The sequence below is a fragment of the Drosophila mauritiana genome, chromosome 3L, assembly GCF_004382145.1.
Source record: "Drosophila mauritiana strain mau12 chromosome 3L, ASM438214v1, whole genome shotgun sequence".
Taxonomy (NCBI): Eukaryota; Metazoa; Arthropoda; class Insecta; order Diptera; family Drosophilidae; genus Drosophila; species Drosophila mauritiana.
The window spans coordinates 6,017,285-6,032,520 of record NC_046669.1 but is presented as its reverse complement, the minus strand read 5'-3'; the positions used below and the strand labels follow the sequence as shown (position 1 = coordinate 6,032,520).

The 15,236-nt window shown below is 49.8% G+C and overlaps 5 protein-coding genes across 7 annotated transcripts; 3 read left to right on the top strand and 2 right to left on the bottom strand.

Moving 5' to 3' along the window:
* The first annotated feature begins 34 nt into the window (after window positions 1-34).
* LOC117139597 (zinc finger protein 184) lies at window positions 35-3,087 on the top strand. Its single transcript, XM_033302028.1, has 2 exons — window positions 35-1,123; window positions 1,182-3,087. Exons 1-2 carry the CDS (start codon window positions 178-180, stop codon window positions 2,771-2,773), a joined length of 2,538 nt encoding a protein of 845 aa, XP_033157919.1. The 5' UTR covers window positions 35-177; the 3' UTR covers window positions 2,774-3,087.
* A 179-nt stretch (window positions 3,088-3,266) lies between these two features.
* On the bottom strand, window positions 3,267-4,102 carry LOC117139600. 2 transcript variants are annotated; one of them, XM_033302030.1, is made up of 3 exons: window positions 3,835-4,102; window positions 3,497-3,764; window positions 3,267-3,437 (listed from the first exon to the last, which is right to left on the bottom strand). In XM_033302030.1, exons 2-3 carry the CDS (start codon window positions 3,737-3,739, stop codon window positions 3,375-3,377), a joined length of 306 nt encoding a protein of 101 aa, XP_033157921.1. In that variant the 5' UTR covers window positions 3,740-3,764; window positions 3,835-4,102; the 3' UTR covers window positions 3,267-3,374. The 2 variants fall into 2 exon arrangements, with proteins under 2 accessions (XP_033157921.1, XP_033157922.1); XM_033302031.1 differs by lacking the exon at window positions 3,835-4,102 and having other exon boundaries at window positions 3,497-3,776.
* Window positions 4,103-4,198: 96 nt separating this feature from the next.
* LOC117139598 (zinc finger protein 182) lies at window positions 4,199-6,979 on the top strand. The gene is made up of 2 exons (XM_033302029.1): window positions 4,199-5,207; window positions 5,267-6,979. Exons 1-2 carry the CDS (start codon window positions 4,337-4,339, stop codon window positions 6,718-6,720), a joined length of 2,325 nt encoding a protein of 774 aa, XP_033157920.1. The 5' UTR covers window positions 4,199-4,336; the 3' UTR covers window positions 6,721-6,979.
* Window positions 6,980-7,301: 322 nt separating this feature from the next.
* LOC117139553 (zinc finger protein 85) lies at window positions 7,302-10,236 on the top strand. The gene is made up of 3 exons (XM_033301946.1): window positions 7,302-8,304; window positions 8,359-8,972; window positions 9,038-10,236. The coding sequence occupies exons 1-3, from the start codon at window positions 7,386-7,388 to the stop codon at window positions 10,094-10,096; spliced, it is 2,592 nt and encodes an 863-aa protein (XP_033157837.1). The 5' UTR covers window positions 7,302-7,385; the 3' UTR covers window positions 10,097-10,236.
* A 247-nt stretch (window positions 10,237-10,483) lies between these two features.
* On the bottom strand, window positions 10,484-14,892 carry LOC117139552 (E3 ubiquitin-protein ligase SHPRH). Of its 2 annotated transcripts, XM_033301944.1 has the most exons (10): window positions 14,695-14,889; window positions 13,484-14,640; window positions 12,702-13,417; window positions 12,081-12,636; window positions 11,853-12,027; window positions 11,407-11,792; window positions 11,231-11,346; window positions 10,942-11,173; window positions 10,723-10,883; window positions 10,484-10,666 (listed from the first exon to the last, which is right to left on the bottom strand). In XM_033301944.1, exons 1-10 carry the CDS (start codon window positions 14,843-14,845, stop codon window positions 10,504-10,506), a joined length of 3,813 nt encoding a protein of 1,270 aa, XP_033157835.1. In that variant the 5' UTR covers window positions 14,846-14,889; the 3' UTR covers window positions 10,484-10,503. The 2 variants fall into 2 exon arrangements, with proteins under 2 accessions (XP_033157835.1, XP_033157836.1); XM_033301945.1 differs by lacking the exons at window positions 10,484-10,666; window positions 10,723-10,883; window positions 10,942-11,173; ... (1 more) ...; window positions 11,407-11,792; window positions 11,853-12,027 and having other exon boundaries at window positions 12,460-12,590; window positions 14,695-14,892.
* Between the last annotated feature and the right edge of the window lie 344 nt (window positions 14,893-15,236).

Genomic DNA, 15,236 nt, shown 5'->3' with positions numbered 1-15,236 from the left:
GGGCGAGTAACTCGCTGGCAGAAGTACTTGCTTATTGCCCACTCGCCCGAGTGCCAGTCGACGAGTATACAATTTTTTCTGTGTCAATATTATTTTATTGCTTACTGACCGGAGAGACACGCAAAAAGCTATAGAAAACCGCCCCGATCCGCAGTGCCGATTGCGATTGAAAGCAAGATGAACGAGGACAGGCAGTACTCGATCCACAGCCTGTGCAGGATTTGTCTGAACCACCTGCAGAACGACGCCGCCTACGATTTGTATCTGGTGCCAGGTCTTTCGAAGAAGCTATGCTTCTGCACATCCTTGTCCGTGGAGCAGAACGACGGCTTTCCGAAGAACCTGTGCACTCTGTGCTACACCAAGCTGAACGAGCTGCACGACTTTCAGAAGCAGTGCGTCGATTCCGTGCAAAAGTTCCAGGATCTGGTGGCCAGCAATGTCTTCGCCTGCCAGAGCAGCTTCGACGTCTTTGATCCCAACGTTGCCGTGCAGGACTACCCGGCTGAGGAAGAGGACCATGTCAACTATGATCCGCTGCTGAACCACAAGATGGAGCTGATCGAGAACGAGGAGGATGTCTTTAAAATGCTGGAGCACGTCGACAAAGAGGCCGAGGAGGTGGAGAAGGAGGCCAAGGTAGAGGAGGATGACGGGGGCAACGTTTCCGTCAAGATGTTCGACGACGATTCCTCCATCGAGAGCGGCAATGACAACGACCACGATCTGGACTTCGAGCCAAACAGCAGCGATGATGACATTCCGCTGGCCCAGCGCATGAGGGGACCAGCTACCGGATCAGGATCCCAGCAGGACCGTTTTAGCAACCTAGACAAACCCAAGCCGAGGCCTCGGGGAAGGCCCAAAAAGATAAAACCGCCTCCGCCAGAGGAGGAGGACTTGAGCGACTCATCCTCCGAATCAGATGACTCCGAAGACGGCACATCGCGGGGCGACAAACCGAAGAGGAAGCGCATTCCCATGGAGGAACGCCACCTGCACCGCATCATCGACTGCCACATTTGCCACCAGAAGTTCAAGAAGGCCATCCGCTACGAGGAGCACATGAAGTACCACAACGACCTGCTGCCCTTCCAATGCAAGGTGGAGACCTGCAAGAAAGGTATAACGCGGGCTTAATAAATAAAAGTATCCGATCTCTATGACATCCCACCTTTCAGGTTTCACCACCGCCAATGGGCTGCGCATTCACATCGACCACGCCCACACAGAGCTGTCCGAGGTTCACGCCTGCATCGCCGAGGGCTGTGGCAAGACCTTCCCGCGCGTCCGCCTGCTCACCTTCCACATGAAGAAGGTGCACGGCATCACCAAGGCGGCTGCTCCGCTTCGAGATTTCCCCTGCACAGAATGCGACACCGTATTCCGCTGCCCCACAGCACTCAAGAAGCACATGTATAAGCACACGGGCGAGGAGCTTCCGTATCCTTGCAATATCTGCGGCAAGCGTTTTGTAATCAATAGTGCATTAAGGGATCACCTTATGCGGCACGCGGGCATCAAGAACCATGTGTGCCCGTACTGCGGGGTGGGCAAGACGACGCGCCAGGAATGGAACGCCCACATCCTCACGCACACCAAGGAGAAGAAGTTCAAGTGCCGGCAGTGCGACCATGCCTCGCACAACAAACAGGCGTTGTCCAATCATGTAAAGGTGGTGCACGAGAAGCGCAAGGACTTTGCCTGCCAGTACTGCGGAAAGACCTTCGGCAAGTCGCACGCCTGCAAGGTGCACGAGAGGAGTCACACGGGGGAGAAGTGCTGCGAGTGCAAGATCTGCGGCAAGATATTCCTCTGCGAGAAGAGCCTCACCAAGCATTTGAAGACGCACGAGAAAAGGGATCTGCCGCCGGCGGAGCCCCTTCGCCAGCAGCTTAACATTCCCATGCCCGGCCAAATGTCCGTACCGATGCCGGGCCAGATGCCGATGCAGATGCAGTCGGACGGTTTGGTGCCAATGGACCCCAGCCAGATGCCCAGTGAGGACATGCTGAAGGCATGCGGCGGCGGGACCGCTGCAGTGCCTCCCAAACCGAAGAACTCGCGACGCGTCCAGCGGGTGGACATTTCTCAGCTGGCGGGAACTGCGGTGAATCCAATACCTTCCGTCTCGGTGCCCTCGTGGTCGCCGCAGGTGAACTTCACCAAGAAGGAGGGCCAGCACATCTGTCCAGGCTGTGGGCGTGGCTTCAATAACATTGGAAACATGAAACTTCACTACAAAATCATCCACGAGAAGGTCAAGGACTTTGCCTGTCGCTTCTGCCCGAAGAGATTCTCCAAGGCACAGATTCTGCGGCACCACGAATGGATCCACACGGGCGAGAAGCCCTTCGAGTGCAAGATTTGCGGAAAGCACTTCCGCCAGGAGACGGCACTCAAGAAACACATCAAGACGCACGAGAAGCCGAACCGGAGACACGTGCCCGAGCGCAGTGCGCCCACTCAGATCACGTTCCGCAAGCTGGAGCCAGACGCCGAGCCGCGTAACTTTGACCAGTACCAGGATCCGGCGGTGGAGCGGGCAGCGGCCACCGCTGAGCTGCTGGCGCACCAGCTGGAGGAGAACGAGGCCAAGCGGAAGGCGGAAATCGAGCGGCAGAAGATCGCGGCGGCGGCCTGCGAACAGCTGACGAAGCTGCAGCAGCAGCAGGAGATCATCAAGGCGACCACCTCGTACGATGGCTACTATGCGCAGAAAGCGCAATCCGAGGGCACCAGCCTGGATGCCCTGAAGATTGACCACGTCTAGGCAGCAGGATTGGCTCTACTTTACTAGCATATATGCATAACCTAGCCACATCCATATGTATCCACTTCCAATGCAGCTGCGCCACTGTCCGGAAAAGTTGTAGGCATGCCTCGAATAGCTCTCTAGCTGGATCAGATTGTAGGTTTATAGGCACTCCAGATTATCCGAGTGCATTACAGTGTATTACAATATGAACACTTCATACTTTTTACGTACTACGTTTATACATACATGCAATATATGTATTATTTTGTTTTCCGTGTAATGTCTCCCGTGCTTACTTAGAGTAATGGATTAAAAGTAATATTCATAACGCCATTGGAGTTTCCATCTGGTGGGCGGGACTAAGAGACCACTTTGCAATACCAGTGATTTTTTACAAATATATATTGATAGCAATAAACCGTTTTTTTAGCCCGCAAGAACTTTAATCAAAACTTAATTTAAATAAAAATAAGTCCCTTTTAGCTGAAATCCATCTGGATGGTTATGCTGAATTTTATTTTATATATTCCGTTCTTTAAATTTAGACAAATAAAGATGATAATTGATTTTTAATCGAATATTAAGAAACATTTTGGGGTTTTTACTGGAAAAGTTTCTATTCTTCATCCAAATCGAAATCCTCAGAGGATCCTTCATTGTCTGAAGGACTATTTGACTCCTAAAACAAATTGGGTTATCTTATGTAATACTTCTTCAAAACTTAGTTGGTGACTTAACTGTTGGGGTTTTACCGCCCTTTTGATTCAAATCCATCAGACTTAAGATAATTGTCTTAGCTTCCTTCCTGTTTTTGTTGGCATTCACCAATGCTATCCTCTGCTTCTCCATGACCTCCTTCAACTCTGCGATCTCCCGCTTAAGCCTATTTCTTCTATTCCCGGCATTTTGCAGTGCCAGTTCCGTGTTCAATACTTTAACTTCGGATTCGAGAGCTTGTACTTCCTTGTCTGGTTGCTCCATTCTTATTGGTAAACGTCTTACTCAGCTTGACAAGTAAGAATAATGCTGCTATAGAAACGATTCATAGAAACATACAACCTTATTTATTGACATACCAACGATTTAATGAATTTTAAAAGTCCTTATAATAATTTATTTTTGTTTAAAGATGTATTTAATATTCCAACAAAAGCAGATATATTTTTTATTTTAAATTCTCAGACTCTATGTGTTGATCTAGTGCTAGTATTGTGCTCGTAGCTGTCAGGCAGTCACTCGACTGTGTGACTTGACTGCGAATACACACACTCGCTGGGCCTAATACGCCCATCGTACCCTCTCCGCTGCGCATATGCATGTGCATGGGAAAAACAAAACAAAACGCCTGAGTGTGTGTGGCGAGTGCTAGAGCTGCGCAGTTTTTCAGCGAGCGTACTCGTCGCTTGCGGGCAATCGATAACCCGAATTGCTGACGAGCGCACACACACACGTACACGCGAGTACACACAAATGTGTGTTGTATTGGATTTTTTTCTCGGCGAAAGAACATTTCGAATTGCTGTGGTTTTCGCGATTTCTGGCTTTCGGGATCGTCCAGCATCGAATTGAGTGTCCAAAATGAATGAGGGGAGCCAGTACTCCATCCACACGGTGTGCCGCACCTGCCTGTCCACGGTGGACGACTCGGCGGCCTACGATCTGTTCCGAGTGCCCGGTCTGGCCAAAAAGCTGTGCGTGTGCACCTCCTTGTCCGTGGAGCAGGCGGATGGCTTCCCTAAGAACCTGTGCACCGTCTGCTTCTCCAAGCTGAACGACCTACACGACTTTCAGAAGCAGTGCGTCGATTCCGTTCAAAAGTTCCAGGATCTGGTGGCCAGCAACGCCTTCGCCTGCCAAACAAACTTCGATGTCCTGGACACCAGTGCCGCCGTGGCGGATCTGCCGGGCGAGGAGGAGGACAACGTGCACTTCGATCCGCTGCTCAACTCTAAAATCGAGATCATTGAGAACGAGGAGGAAGTCTTCAAGATGCTCGAGTCCGTCGAAAAGGAGGTGGAAGAGGTGGAGATGGAGATGGAACAGCCGTTTGGCCGAGTATCTCAGGATGACTCCTTTGAGAGCGGCAACGACAACGACCTCGACGAAGACTTCCAAATCAGTAGTGACGACGACATTCCACTGGCCCAGCGCAGCCGGCGTGGAGCCACCCGTGGTTCTAAGGCGAAGGGCAAGCCGAGGTCGGCTGCCAAGCGACAGGAGGAGGAGGAGGATGATTCCGAGGAGACAAGCTCATCAGACGACTCCGATGGCAATCCCAAGGACAAGCCCAAACGCAAGAGGATTCCAGCTACGGAACGGGATCGCCACCGCCTGATTGACTGCCACATCTGCCACCAGAAGTTCAAGAAGGCGATTCGCTACGAGGAGCACATGAAGCATCACAACGACTTGCTACCCTTCCAGTGCACCGTCGAGAGTTGCCGAAAGGGTAAACTCCGCATGCAAATCATCGAGAAGTAGATTTATGTGATTATTTTCCAATTCCAGGCTTTACCACCGCCAATGGACTGCGCGTCCATGTGGAGCACGCCCACACGGAGACATCGGCCATGCATCCGTGCACCTACGAGGGCTGCAACAAGTCCTTTGCCCGGCCCGTGCTGCTCAGCTTCCACATGAAACGCGTGCACAAGGTGGACACCCCGCAGAGGGACTTCCCCTGCACGGAGTGCGAGAAGGTCTTCCGCTGCCCCACTGCCCTCAAGAAGCATATGTACAAGCACACGGGCGAGGAGCTGCCCTTCGCCTGTGAAATTTGCGGCAAGCGCTTCCCCATCAATAGTGTGCTGCGCGACCATCTGCTGCGCCATGCGGGCATCAAGAACCATGTGTGCCCGTACTGCGGAGTGGGCAAGACGACGCGCCAGGAGTGGAACAAGCACATCCTCACCCACACGAAGGAGAAGAAGTACGAGTGCCGGCAGTGCGACCACGCCTCCCACAACAAACAGGCGCTGGCCAACCACGTGAAGGTGGTGCACGAGAAGCGCAAGGACTTTGCCTGCCAGTACTGCGGAAAGACCTTTGGCAAGTCGCACGCCTGCAAGATTCACGAGCGAAGTCATACCGGCGAAAAGTGCTGCGAGTGCAAGATCTGCGGCAAGGTGTTCCTCTTCGAGAAGGGCCTTACCAAGCATTTGAAAACGCACGAAAAGCGTGATCTGCCCAAGACGCAGGGGGCCAACGCCTTAATGGGCGACGGGGCCAGTGGGTCCTCGACAATAGCCAAGCCCAGTCCGCACCTGCGTGGTCGCGTCGAGCGGGTGGACATTGCCCAGCTGGCTGGAACGGTGGCCAACCCAATCCCATCGGTCAACCTGCCCTCGTGGTCGCCGCAAGTGAACTTCACCAAGAAGGAGGGCCAGCACATCTGCCCGGATTGCGGCAAGGGCTTCAATCACGTGAGCAACATGAAGCTGCACTACAAGGTGGTGCACCAAAAGGTCAAAGACTTCTGCTGCCGCTTCTGCCCGAAGAGATTCGCCAAGAAGCAGTACCTGCGGCACCACGAGTACATACACACTGGCGAAAAGCCCTACGAGTGCAAGGTGTGCGGCAAGCATTTCCGGCAGGAGCAGGTGCTCAAGACACATATGAAGGTGCACGACAAGCCGCCCCGTCCGCCCGGCAAGCCCAAGGAGCCGGCTGGTCCCAAGGCGGAGTCCAGCACCGCGGTGAAGCGCCAGCAGCCGAAGAATTTCGAGCAGTACCAGGATCCGGCGGCGGAAAGGGCAGCGGCCACCGCCGAGCTGCTGGCCTACCAGATCGAGGAGAACGAGGCCAAGCGGAAGGCGGAGGCGGAGCTCCGGAAGATCCAGGAGGCTGCCTTCGAGCAGCTAAACAAGCTGCAGAAGCAGACGAACACATACGACGGCTTCTACGCGCAGAAGGCGGAGGCGGAGGGCACCTCGGTGGACGCACTGAAGCTGGACCATGTTTGAGCGGCAGAATCAAATGGAAATGTTTGCGAGCAAACCCAACCTGTCTACGCCTCCGTTTCCGATCCTTTCATTATGTGTTTCTATGAAGGACATATGAGTTATAGGTCTCTAAGGTTTACCAACTAGTTTTCGTCACTTTGCAATCATAATTTGATCTTTTATTGTATTTAAACCCCCCTTTAAACTTCTTAAGTTTGTACTTTACTAATTGTATTCATTTAACAATGATTTAATATAATAAACAGTAATAAGCATTAAACATTTAAATTTCAAATTCGCTCCAGTGCTGGTAAGCGGGTATTGTTGGTAAACAAGACAGAGGTGAGCCGTAGTGCAGCCAACTCGACTGTTTTTTAGCTACATTCCACTAGCTATGCAACTTATACGAAACATATATATAACTATGTACTTAATTAAGGTTAATACATATATTTATAGATAATCACACTTAAAACGGCACACATTTTTAAAAACATTTACAATTAATTATTGATGCTATCCATATTTCTAGCCGGTTTAATAATTTAGCTTTTAAATAGCTGTTTGTATTTGGCATTACTGTGAGGTATTTTTTGGTATTTGTTTTGGTTCGTCTGACGCGTAAAGTTTTTCTCGGCTTAATATTCCGCGGATTTGGCCAGCAGATTCCCCCTGGAACAGGCATCATGGAGGAGGAGGCCGAGGCAGCCAAGTACTCGGTGCACGCGGTGTGCCGCATCTGCCTGAATCGCCTGCCAGAGAATGGCGGCGGCGCAGGATCCTTTGACCTCTTCCTGATCCCCGGATTGGCCAAGAAGCTGTGTGTCTGCACTTCGCTGGCCGTGGAGCAGTCGGATGGCTTCCCCAAGTGTCTGTGCGCGCCGTGCTTCAGCCGGCTGGACGATCTGCATGAGTTCCAAAAGCTGTGCGTGGACTCGGTGCAAAAGTTCCAGGACATGGTGGCCAGGAACGTCTTTTGCCCGCCAGCGAGTGCGCAGATGAAGAACTTTGATTTGCTCAACGTGGCGGGGAACGAGACTGAGCTGGTGGGGCAGGACGAGGAGGATCGCATCAACTTCGATCCGCTACTGGACCACAAAATGGAGATGATCGAGAACGAGGAGGATGTGTTCAAGATGTTGGAGCACGTGGACAAGGAGGCCGAGCAGGTGGAGAAGGAAGTGAAGCAAGATGAATTGGACGCTGCCGATCTGATGACCATCTTTGCCGCGGAATCCTCGGAGGAGAGCGAAGAAGACTTTGACCAAGATGTGGACTTTGAGCCCAACAGTAGCGATGGTGACGATGATGTGCCTTTGGCCCAGCGCTTGCGGGATAATTCGCGGATGATACCAAAAGCAAAGGCAGCTGTAATTAAGGAGGAGGACCAAGAGTTCCCATCAGGCTCCGAGGAGGAGGACGAGGACGGAGAGAAGTCAAAGAGCCGGCGCAAGAGGATTCCGCCTGGCGAACGCCACTTGCACCGCATCATCGACTGCCACATTTGCCACCAAAAGTTCAAGAAGGCCATCCGCTATGAGGAGCACATGAAGCACCACAACGATCTCCTGCCCTTCCAGTGCAAAGTGGAAACCTGCAGGAAAGGTGTGTAATGATGGCTCCAAATCGCATTCTCGTTTTAACCACATGCATTTGCAGGTTTCACCACCGCTGGAGGATTACGACTTCACATCGACCACGCCCACACGGAGCTATCCGAGGTGCACACCTGCAATGTCGATGGCTGCGGCAAGACCTTTCCGCGCATACGCCTGCTCACCTTTCACATGAAGAAGATGCACGGCATCACCAAGGCAGCGGCGCCACCACGGGATTACCCTTGCACCGAGTGCGAGAAGGTATTCCGCTGTCCCATGGCGCTCAAGAAGCACATGTACAAGCACGACGGCAAGGAGCTGCCATTCCCCTGTAACATCTGCGGCAAAAGGTTCGTGATCAATAGTGCTCTAAAGGATCATCTGATGCGGCACGCGGGCATTAAGAACTACGTGTGTCCGTACTGTGGGGTGGGAAAAACCACCAGGCAGGAATGGAACACGCACATACTGACGCATACCCAGGAGAAGAAGTTCAAGTGCCACATATGCGAGCACGCCTCGCACAACAAGCAGAGTCTGGCCAACCACATTAAGATCGTGCACGAGAAGATCAAAAACTATGCGTGTCAATACTGTGGAAAGACCTTTGGCAAGTCACACGCCTGCAAGATCCACGAGATGACGCACACGGGGGAAAAGCGCTGCGAGTGCAAGGTAAGGGTAGAAAGATCTTTTAAGCCAGCATCCTCATTGCAACGATTTGTTTTTAATATTCTCAGGTCTGTGGGAAGAAGTTTCTCTATCCTAAGAGTTTGACCAAGCACTTGAAGACTCATGAGAAGCGCGTGCTTCGCGCTATTGAGACCTACCGCCAGCGGCAGGTGGAAATGGGCGAGACGCCTGGTGAACAGTTCGACAATCCACCCGCGCCACCAGTTGAGGGCGTATCCATTGAGCCGATGATGTCCCGAAACGCTGCCGACGAATTGCTCAAGGTGTGTGCCGAATCCGTGGCCACCATTCCCAAAGATCCACGCCGTGTACAACGAGTGGATCTGGCACAGTTGGCTGGCACTGCTGTGAATCCCATACCCTCTGTTTCAGTGCCGTCATGGTCGCCGCAGGTGAACTTTACCAAGAAGGAGGGCAAACATATCTGCCCCGGTTGCGGTCAGGGATTCAACAATATCGGAAACATGAAGCGGCACTATAAGATCATACACGAAAAGGTCAAAGATTTTGCCTGCCGCTTTTGCCCCAAAAGGTTCGCAAAGGCCCAAACGTTGAGGCATCACGAGTGGATTCATACGGGCGAGAAACCCTTTGAGTGCAAGACCTGCGGTACCCATTTCCGCCAGGAGACGGCGCTGAAGCGCCACCAGCGCACCCACGAGAACCGTCCACCCGTCATTTCGCCCAAGTTCTATGCCGCTCGCGAGGAGCTGGAAGAGCAGGAACGCAGCAAGCGAGAGGCGAAGCGCCAGGCGGAGGCGAAGCGGCGCGAAATTGCGGAGGCGGCCAAGGAGCAGCTATCCTCGCTGCACAAGCTTGAAAGCAGTGACCGCAGCCTGCACTCCTACGACGAGTACCAGGAGGCAGCGGCGGAGCGAGCAGCTGCATCCGCTGAACTCCAGGCGCAGCAGTTTGAAGAGAACGAGGTGAAGCGACTGGCTGAGGAGGAGCGCCGCAAGGTTCAGGAGGCTGCCTACGAGCAACTGCAGCTGTTGCAGCATCAGCAGGAGATTGACAAGGCGCAAAGCTCCTACGATGGCTACTACGCTCAGAAAGCGCATGCCGATGGCACCACTTTGGATGCTTTAAAAATCGATCATGTCTGAGATTTGGCCGGCGTTTAACGCTGTCAACGATGGCAAATCAATCCTGGGTTTTTTATGAAAAGCAATACCTTGTAATCCTTATGAGAAGAGTGTGTTTAAGATGGATATGATATAGCTTTAAGCAGAAAATATTCTTTAATACTATTAAATATAATGTCCTTAATTCTAGTACAAATAAAATACTGTACATTATTCAGGAGAACACAAAATATACCTATGTGAATTCGACTTAAGTTTAATGATTCTGGTCTAAATTGAGAGTTGCTATTTGTTGCATCTTCTCAATAGATGAATTGTGGCAGTTATATATTTATATATAAAGTTTGTATATTAGTAGCTTAAAAAATAAATTAGCCCTATTGAGCGCTTAACTCTAATCGGAATGTTTTGTTTTAAATTCCTTTGTTCTACTCCTCCTTGAGTATGAATAGCTTCTTAAGACTGTCTAGTGTCATGTTCTCCAGATCCCAGTGAGTCCCCAGCGTGGTCGTGTCATCGGCTGAGGTAATTAGCGATAGAATATTCTCCTCAATCGTTCCATTCACAATGAAACGATGCACCTTCGTGGGTCTAAAAGCAATCGAATTGAAACTGACAGCACCTGCATTTCAATAGCGCGCACCCACCTCTTTTGTCCAAATCGGTGAATACGACCTATGGCCTGGCGCTCGTCGCCCGGATTTAGAATGGGTTCGACGAGGAAAACATGTGTGGCTTCGATCAGGTTCAAGCCCTTTGAGCCTTTGGACAGTGGCATCAGTAGACAGGTGACATTGCTATACGGATTCTAAAGGAGGCAATATGTTTAGCAGTGATAAATTGAAACTTAATAGCAAGCTAAATACCTTGAAATCATCAAAGTCCTTATTTGTGCACTTGTTGCGGAATTGTATGCCGTTGAGACTGAGCGCTCTGGCAATTTCAATGAGAATCGCCTGCCATTGGGAGAATACTATAATCTTTTCCTGTTCATTTTCGCCTTTAATTTTCAGCACCAACTCCACAATACTTGAAATTTTTGTAGAAAAGTCACCAATAATTGACTTATGGACACCCGGACGAACCGAGTAATACAACCTATAGGAAAAACATGGTTACATGCGGCGTCTGTGAAGGGTAATGGCGAAACCTTACTGTGGCGAATCTTGCCGACAAAGTGGACACTTTGTAACGCCGGCTCGGCCGTTCTTCCTCCTCATGCTATCCAGACAGTGCTGGCACACAAAATGCCCGCATACCATCATCACATACTAAACCAAAAACAATAAGTCCTTAGCGTAGCAAAATTGGTTGAAATTTTGACCACTTACCCTCACGTCATCTTGAGTTTGGCAGATGGGACACGGTTTATCGGAGGAATCCTCTTTCAGATGCTTCAGGTACTTCAAACGACCGCACAGTCTAGTAAAGTTCAACTGCGATGTCTGCAGATTATACTGATTGAACTCTAGCTGCTCGTCCAACTGGCACGCCAGTATTCTGTAGTTCGATTGCTCCTCAGGATCGTCGGTGAGGAGGATGCGCATCTTGCACATTTCCAGTTCGTCGAAAGCCTTGACCATGTACTCCACCTCGATCCAGTACTTGATTTGAAACTTGACCAAGTCCTGTAGGCAGGAAAGCAAGTCCAGTTTGCTCTGGCATTCCTCTTTCCATTCACTAAAATCTTGTTTTGACCGCAGGAAGGCAAAGATAGCTATTTGGATATAAAATTAAGTTATTCCTGTTCTTCAAATATGTTTTTTCGCTTGCTTACATTTAATGAGACTTATTTCCATGCTCGGGTTTTCCAAGCCTTCAGTAACTGTAGCCTTTTCATCCAGCTTTTTGGCAAACAGAAGACACTCAAATTGATTCAATGAATCGCGAATCAGGCACAGCCGACAAAATCGATGCTTCTTGGGTTTCACTGGCTTCTCCTTATTTGCGTCCTATTAAATTTGTGTTTATTAGACATACAAGTATATGTGTATATTAAACTCACCAAAATATCTGCCAAATGACACACGGTTACGTTTTCTATAAAGTTGATTATCTCCAGGGGGAGTGAGACTCCTGTTTTGATAGCCTCACAAGCTTGCTGCATAACTCCTTTAAGGAATTCAAACTCAGCGATCAAAGTAGTTTTCAGATTTTGTAGCTTGTTATGCCATATATCCATAAAGTAAAGCATTCCGGCTATGGAGTTGATATTCTCAAGCCTTTCCACAGAAATGCTTTGGCGAAAGAAGTCATCCCGCAATTTGTTCCAAATAGCATCGTGAAGAGAGGTCTTGTGGTTCACCATCGTCGCCAGCAGATCCACTGTACTGCCCTCGTATCGTTTCTCCAGCTCGGAAACTTCATTTAGATTTTCGTTGTAGCTGCTGAGTGCGCTTTCCAGTACACGTGTATTATCCTCCAAATACTTCCACTCCAGCCGGCTCATTTGAGCCTGATACCTTTTGTGCTCCAGTTCTGTTAACTTGTGCTTAGCGGGAGCCAGTGCACTTGCCTGCAGAAGGTTGTATATCGCATGAATTTGAAGCACACTATCTACACTAAATACGTAAAATGATATTTCAATAATATTTGTATTGTAAGACTAATGAAAAATTAAACATACGATATATTCTGCTCGTTATACTCGTTCGCCAGCTTCAATAGGAGATTATAATACTTGATGGCTTGGGGGAAATCGTTCTTTATGAAGTATATAGCGGCCAGTCCATTGTAGGAGGATGCCCAGCTGCGCAGCTCTGTCTTACACTCGTTTTCATTGTTGGACTTCAGACGCGCCAGCAAATCCTGCGGGTGCAGGTAGTCGGTGCTGGACACATTGCTGTTGAACACGACTGGTACGGAGCAGGTCTGTCGAATGCGGAGAAAGGGCTTCAGGATGATGCGCAGCAGTTGTGGAGAGATCGACGCCAGGCAGGAGCTATTGTCTGCGTTGTGCCGGGTGTGTTTGGCCACAGCAGCAAGGAATTGCTCGTGGCACTTTAAATGCTCTTCCCGATAGTACAGGGACTCTACGTTGCTCAGCTCCAAGCGGTGAACAACTTCCGTTTGCGGCGGAATTCCCAGTTCGTGCTCCACTTTGGACTTGCAGGTACGCCACAAACTATGCTCGAGAAGTTCCAGCAGCGGCTCACACTTGTAGTTAAGCTGAAAGGCCTTGTCGACGGTTTGCCAAGCATCCGGTGGTCTACAGACTTCTGGCCGGCCCACGAACTCCAAAAGAGGCGGCAATTCATCAATTGTGCCAGTAACAGCCCAACGATTAATGGCCGGCAGCATTCTAACCATCTCGGCAGCTGCTGAAGTGTTGCTCTCGACCATCTGGGTGTGGGTAGTTTAGAAAATATTCAGTAAGCCGTGGATGCAAAAGTAAAAAACTCGCATTACCTGTGCCTCATCCAGGCAAACCCGCCACCAGTTTACCATTAGAAGTGGGGAGTTGGGTCGCATGTACCTTTGTTGGTGGCGCATCTGGCGGTCTGACTTAAAGTCCGTCGTATGGTATATTTCGTTACGCAGAATCGTATAGTCGGTAAGCACCACATCGTATTGGGCCAGATCGAAAGGACTAACCCAGAAGGATGAGTGTAGGCCGAAATAAAGGAGCACCTTAAGCGATGGCGATATATGCTTGTGTATCTCTTCGAACCACTGCATCTTGATGGCGTTCGGAGATACAATGATGGTGGCGCCGCTCTCAACAAGCCTTTCGCCAGACTTCACCAACTCGGACCAGCAGCTGGGACACATGTGGGGTACGTCTGATGTATCTGAAATAGTCATGCATATTTCGTGTTGCCACCGATGGCATTTGGTGCACTGCACTCGTTTGCCGTGTTTCTTGGTGCAGATGCAAAAAACCTCGTCTTTTTTACTTATACGTGCCCGCTTTAATGGCACTTCATCGGAAAACTCCTCGAGGCGTTGGTGCCAGTAATCGTTTCGGTAGGAGTCCTGTGGGCGCGGATTCATCAGCAGCATGGCCAGGAACTCCACAGTCTTGCCCAGGCCCATCTCGTCAGCAAGGATGCCACCCGGCGGCAACGAGATTTTGGGAATCTCCTCCTCGAAGGGGTAAAATTGCAAGCAGTATTTATGCTTCAAGACGCGACTTCTACCATCAATGGCATGGAGCACTATGAAGTTGGCCGGCACTTGAGTTATCTGCTGCTCCCGCCCCAGCATCCAAGATACCGTGCGCTGCTGGTACTTGCGTAGCTGAGATTGAAATCTTTTCGGCAGGTCTAGGGAACGTTCCTGTTCAACATTAATGGTCTGGCGGTGCTTTTCGTAGAGGGCGTCGTACAACTTGGTGGTTACATATGTCTTTAAGGGACGCTTGTGCTCCTTCTCCTGCTGGGCCACCTCGAACTCCAGACTGCCTCTGAAGTCCTTAAAGAAAAGGGGCAGAATTTGTTCTCCCACTTCCATCTCAATGTCACGTGCACGAACATGGGTCTGTTCATGGCAGAGCACCAGGATGCAGGAGCCCGACTCCTGCCGAATGGACCTGAACTTCAGCTTTCTCGTCCGAGCATTCTGGCCTGAAATATTTTCTTATTTATAAGGGCAATTAAACAATTTCAGTGTCTACGCACATTTTTCGATACAAATCAGAATCTCCTCTTGATGCTCAATGAGATAATCCTTGAACACCCATCGCCTCTTTCCAAAACGGAACTCCGTTGGATCCTCGGGACTTTCTGGAAGTACTTCATCCGCAATTTCGCACAAAACAACGCCATCCATTGTAATTTGCGAAACAACAATTCGGAAAAACAAATGTGCGATGACCGCCAAATCGATAGGCGATTACAGAAAAACTTTTATCGGACACCAAATGCCACACCTCCGCTGCCAATTTACATTTAACGATTGCAACTGGCGGATCTTAAATAGCAACTCAGGCAAAAATGAAAAGAAAGAATACCATTTAGATTGTTTAATATCACAGAGCTTAATGAAATAAATACTTTAAAGAACGAAGAAGAAAGAATTTAAATCACCATATAAGAAATCATAAAACATAATTGTTTGTATTTTCGTTATTACATTATGTGCAGCGGTTCTCGTGTGAACAAGTTGAAATACTGACAATCGATAACCGACTACGTGAGGACACGGTCGATCGGCCCCATAT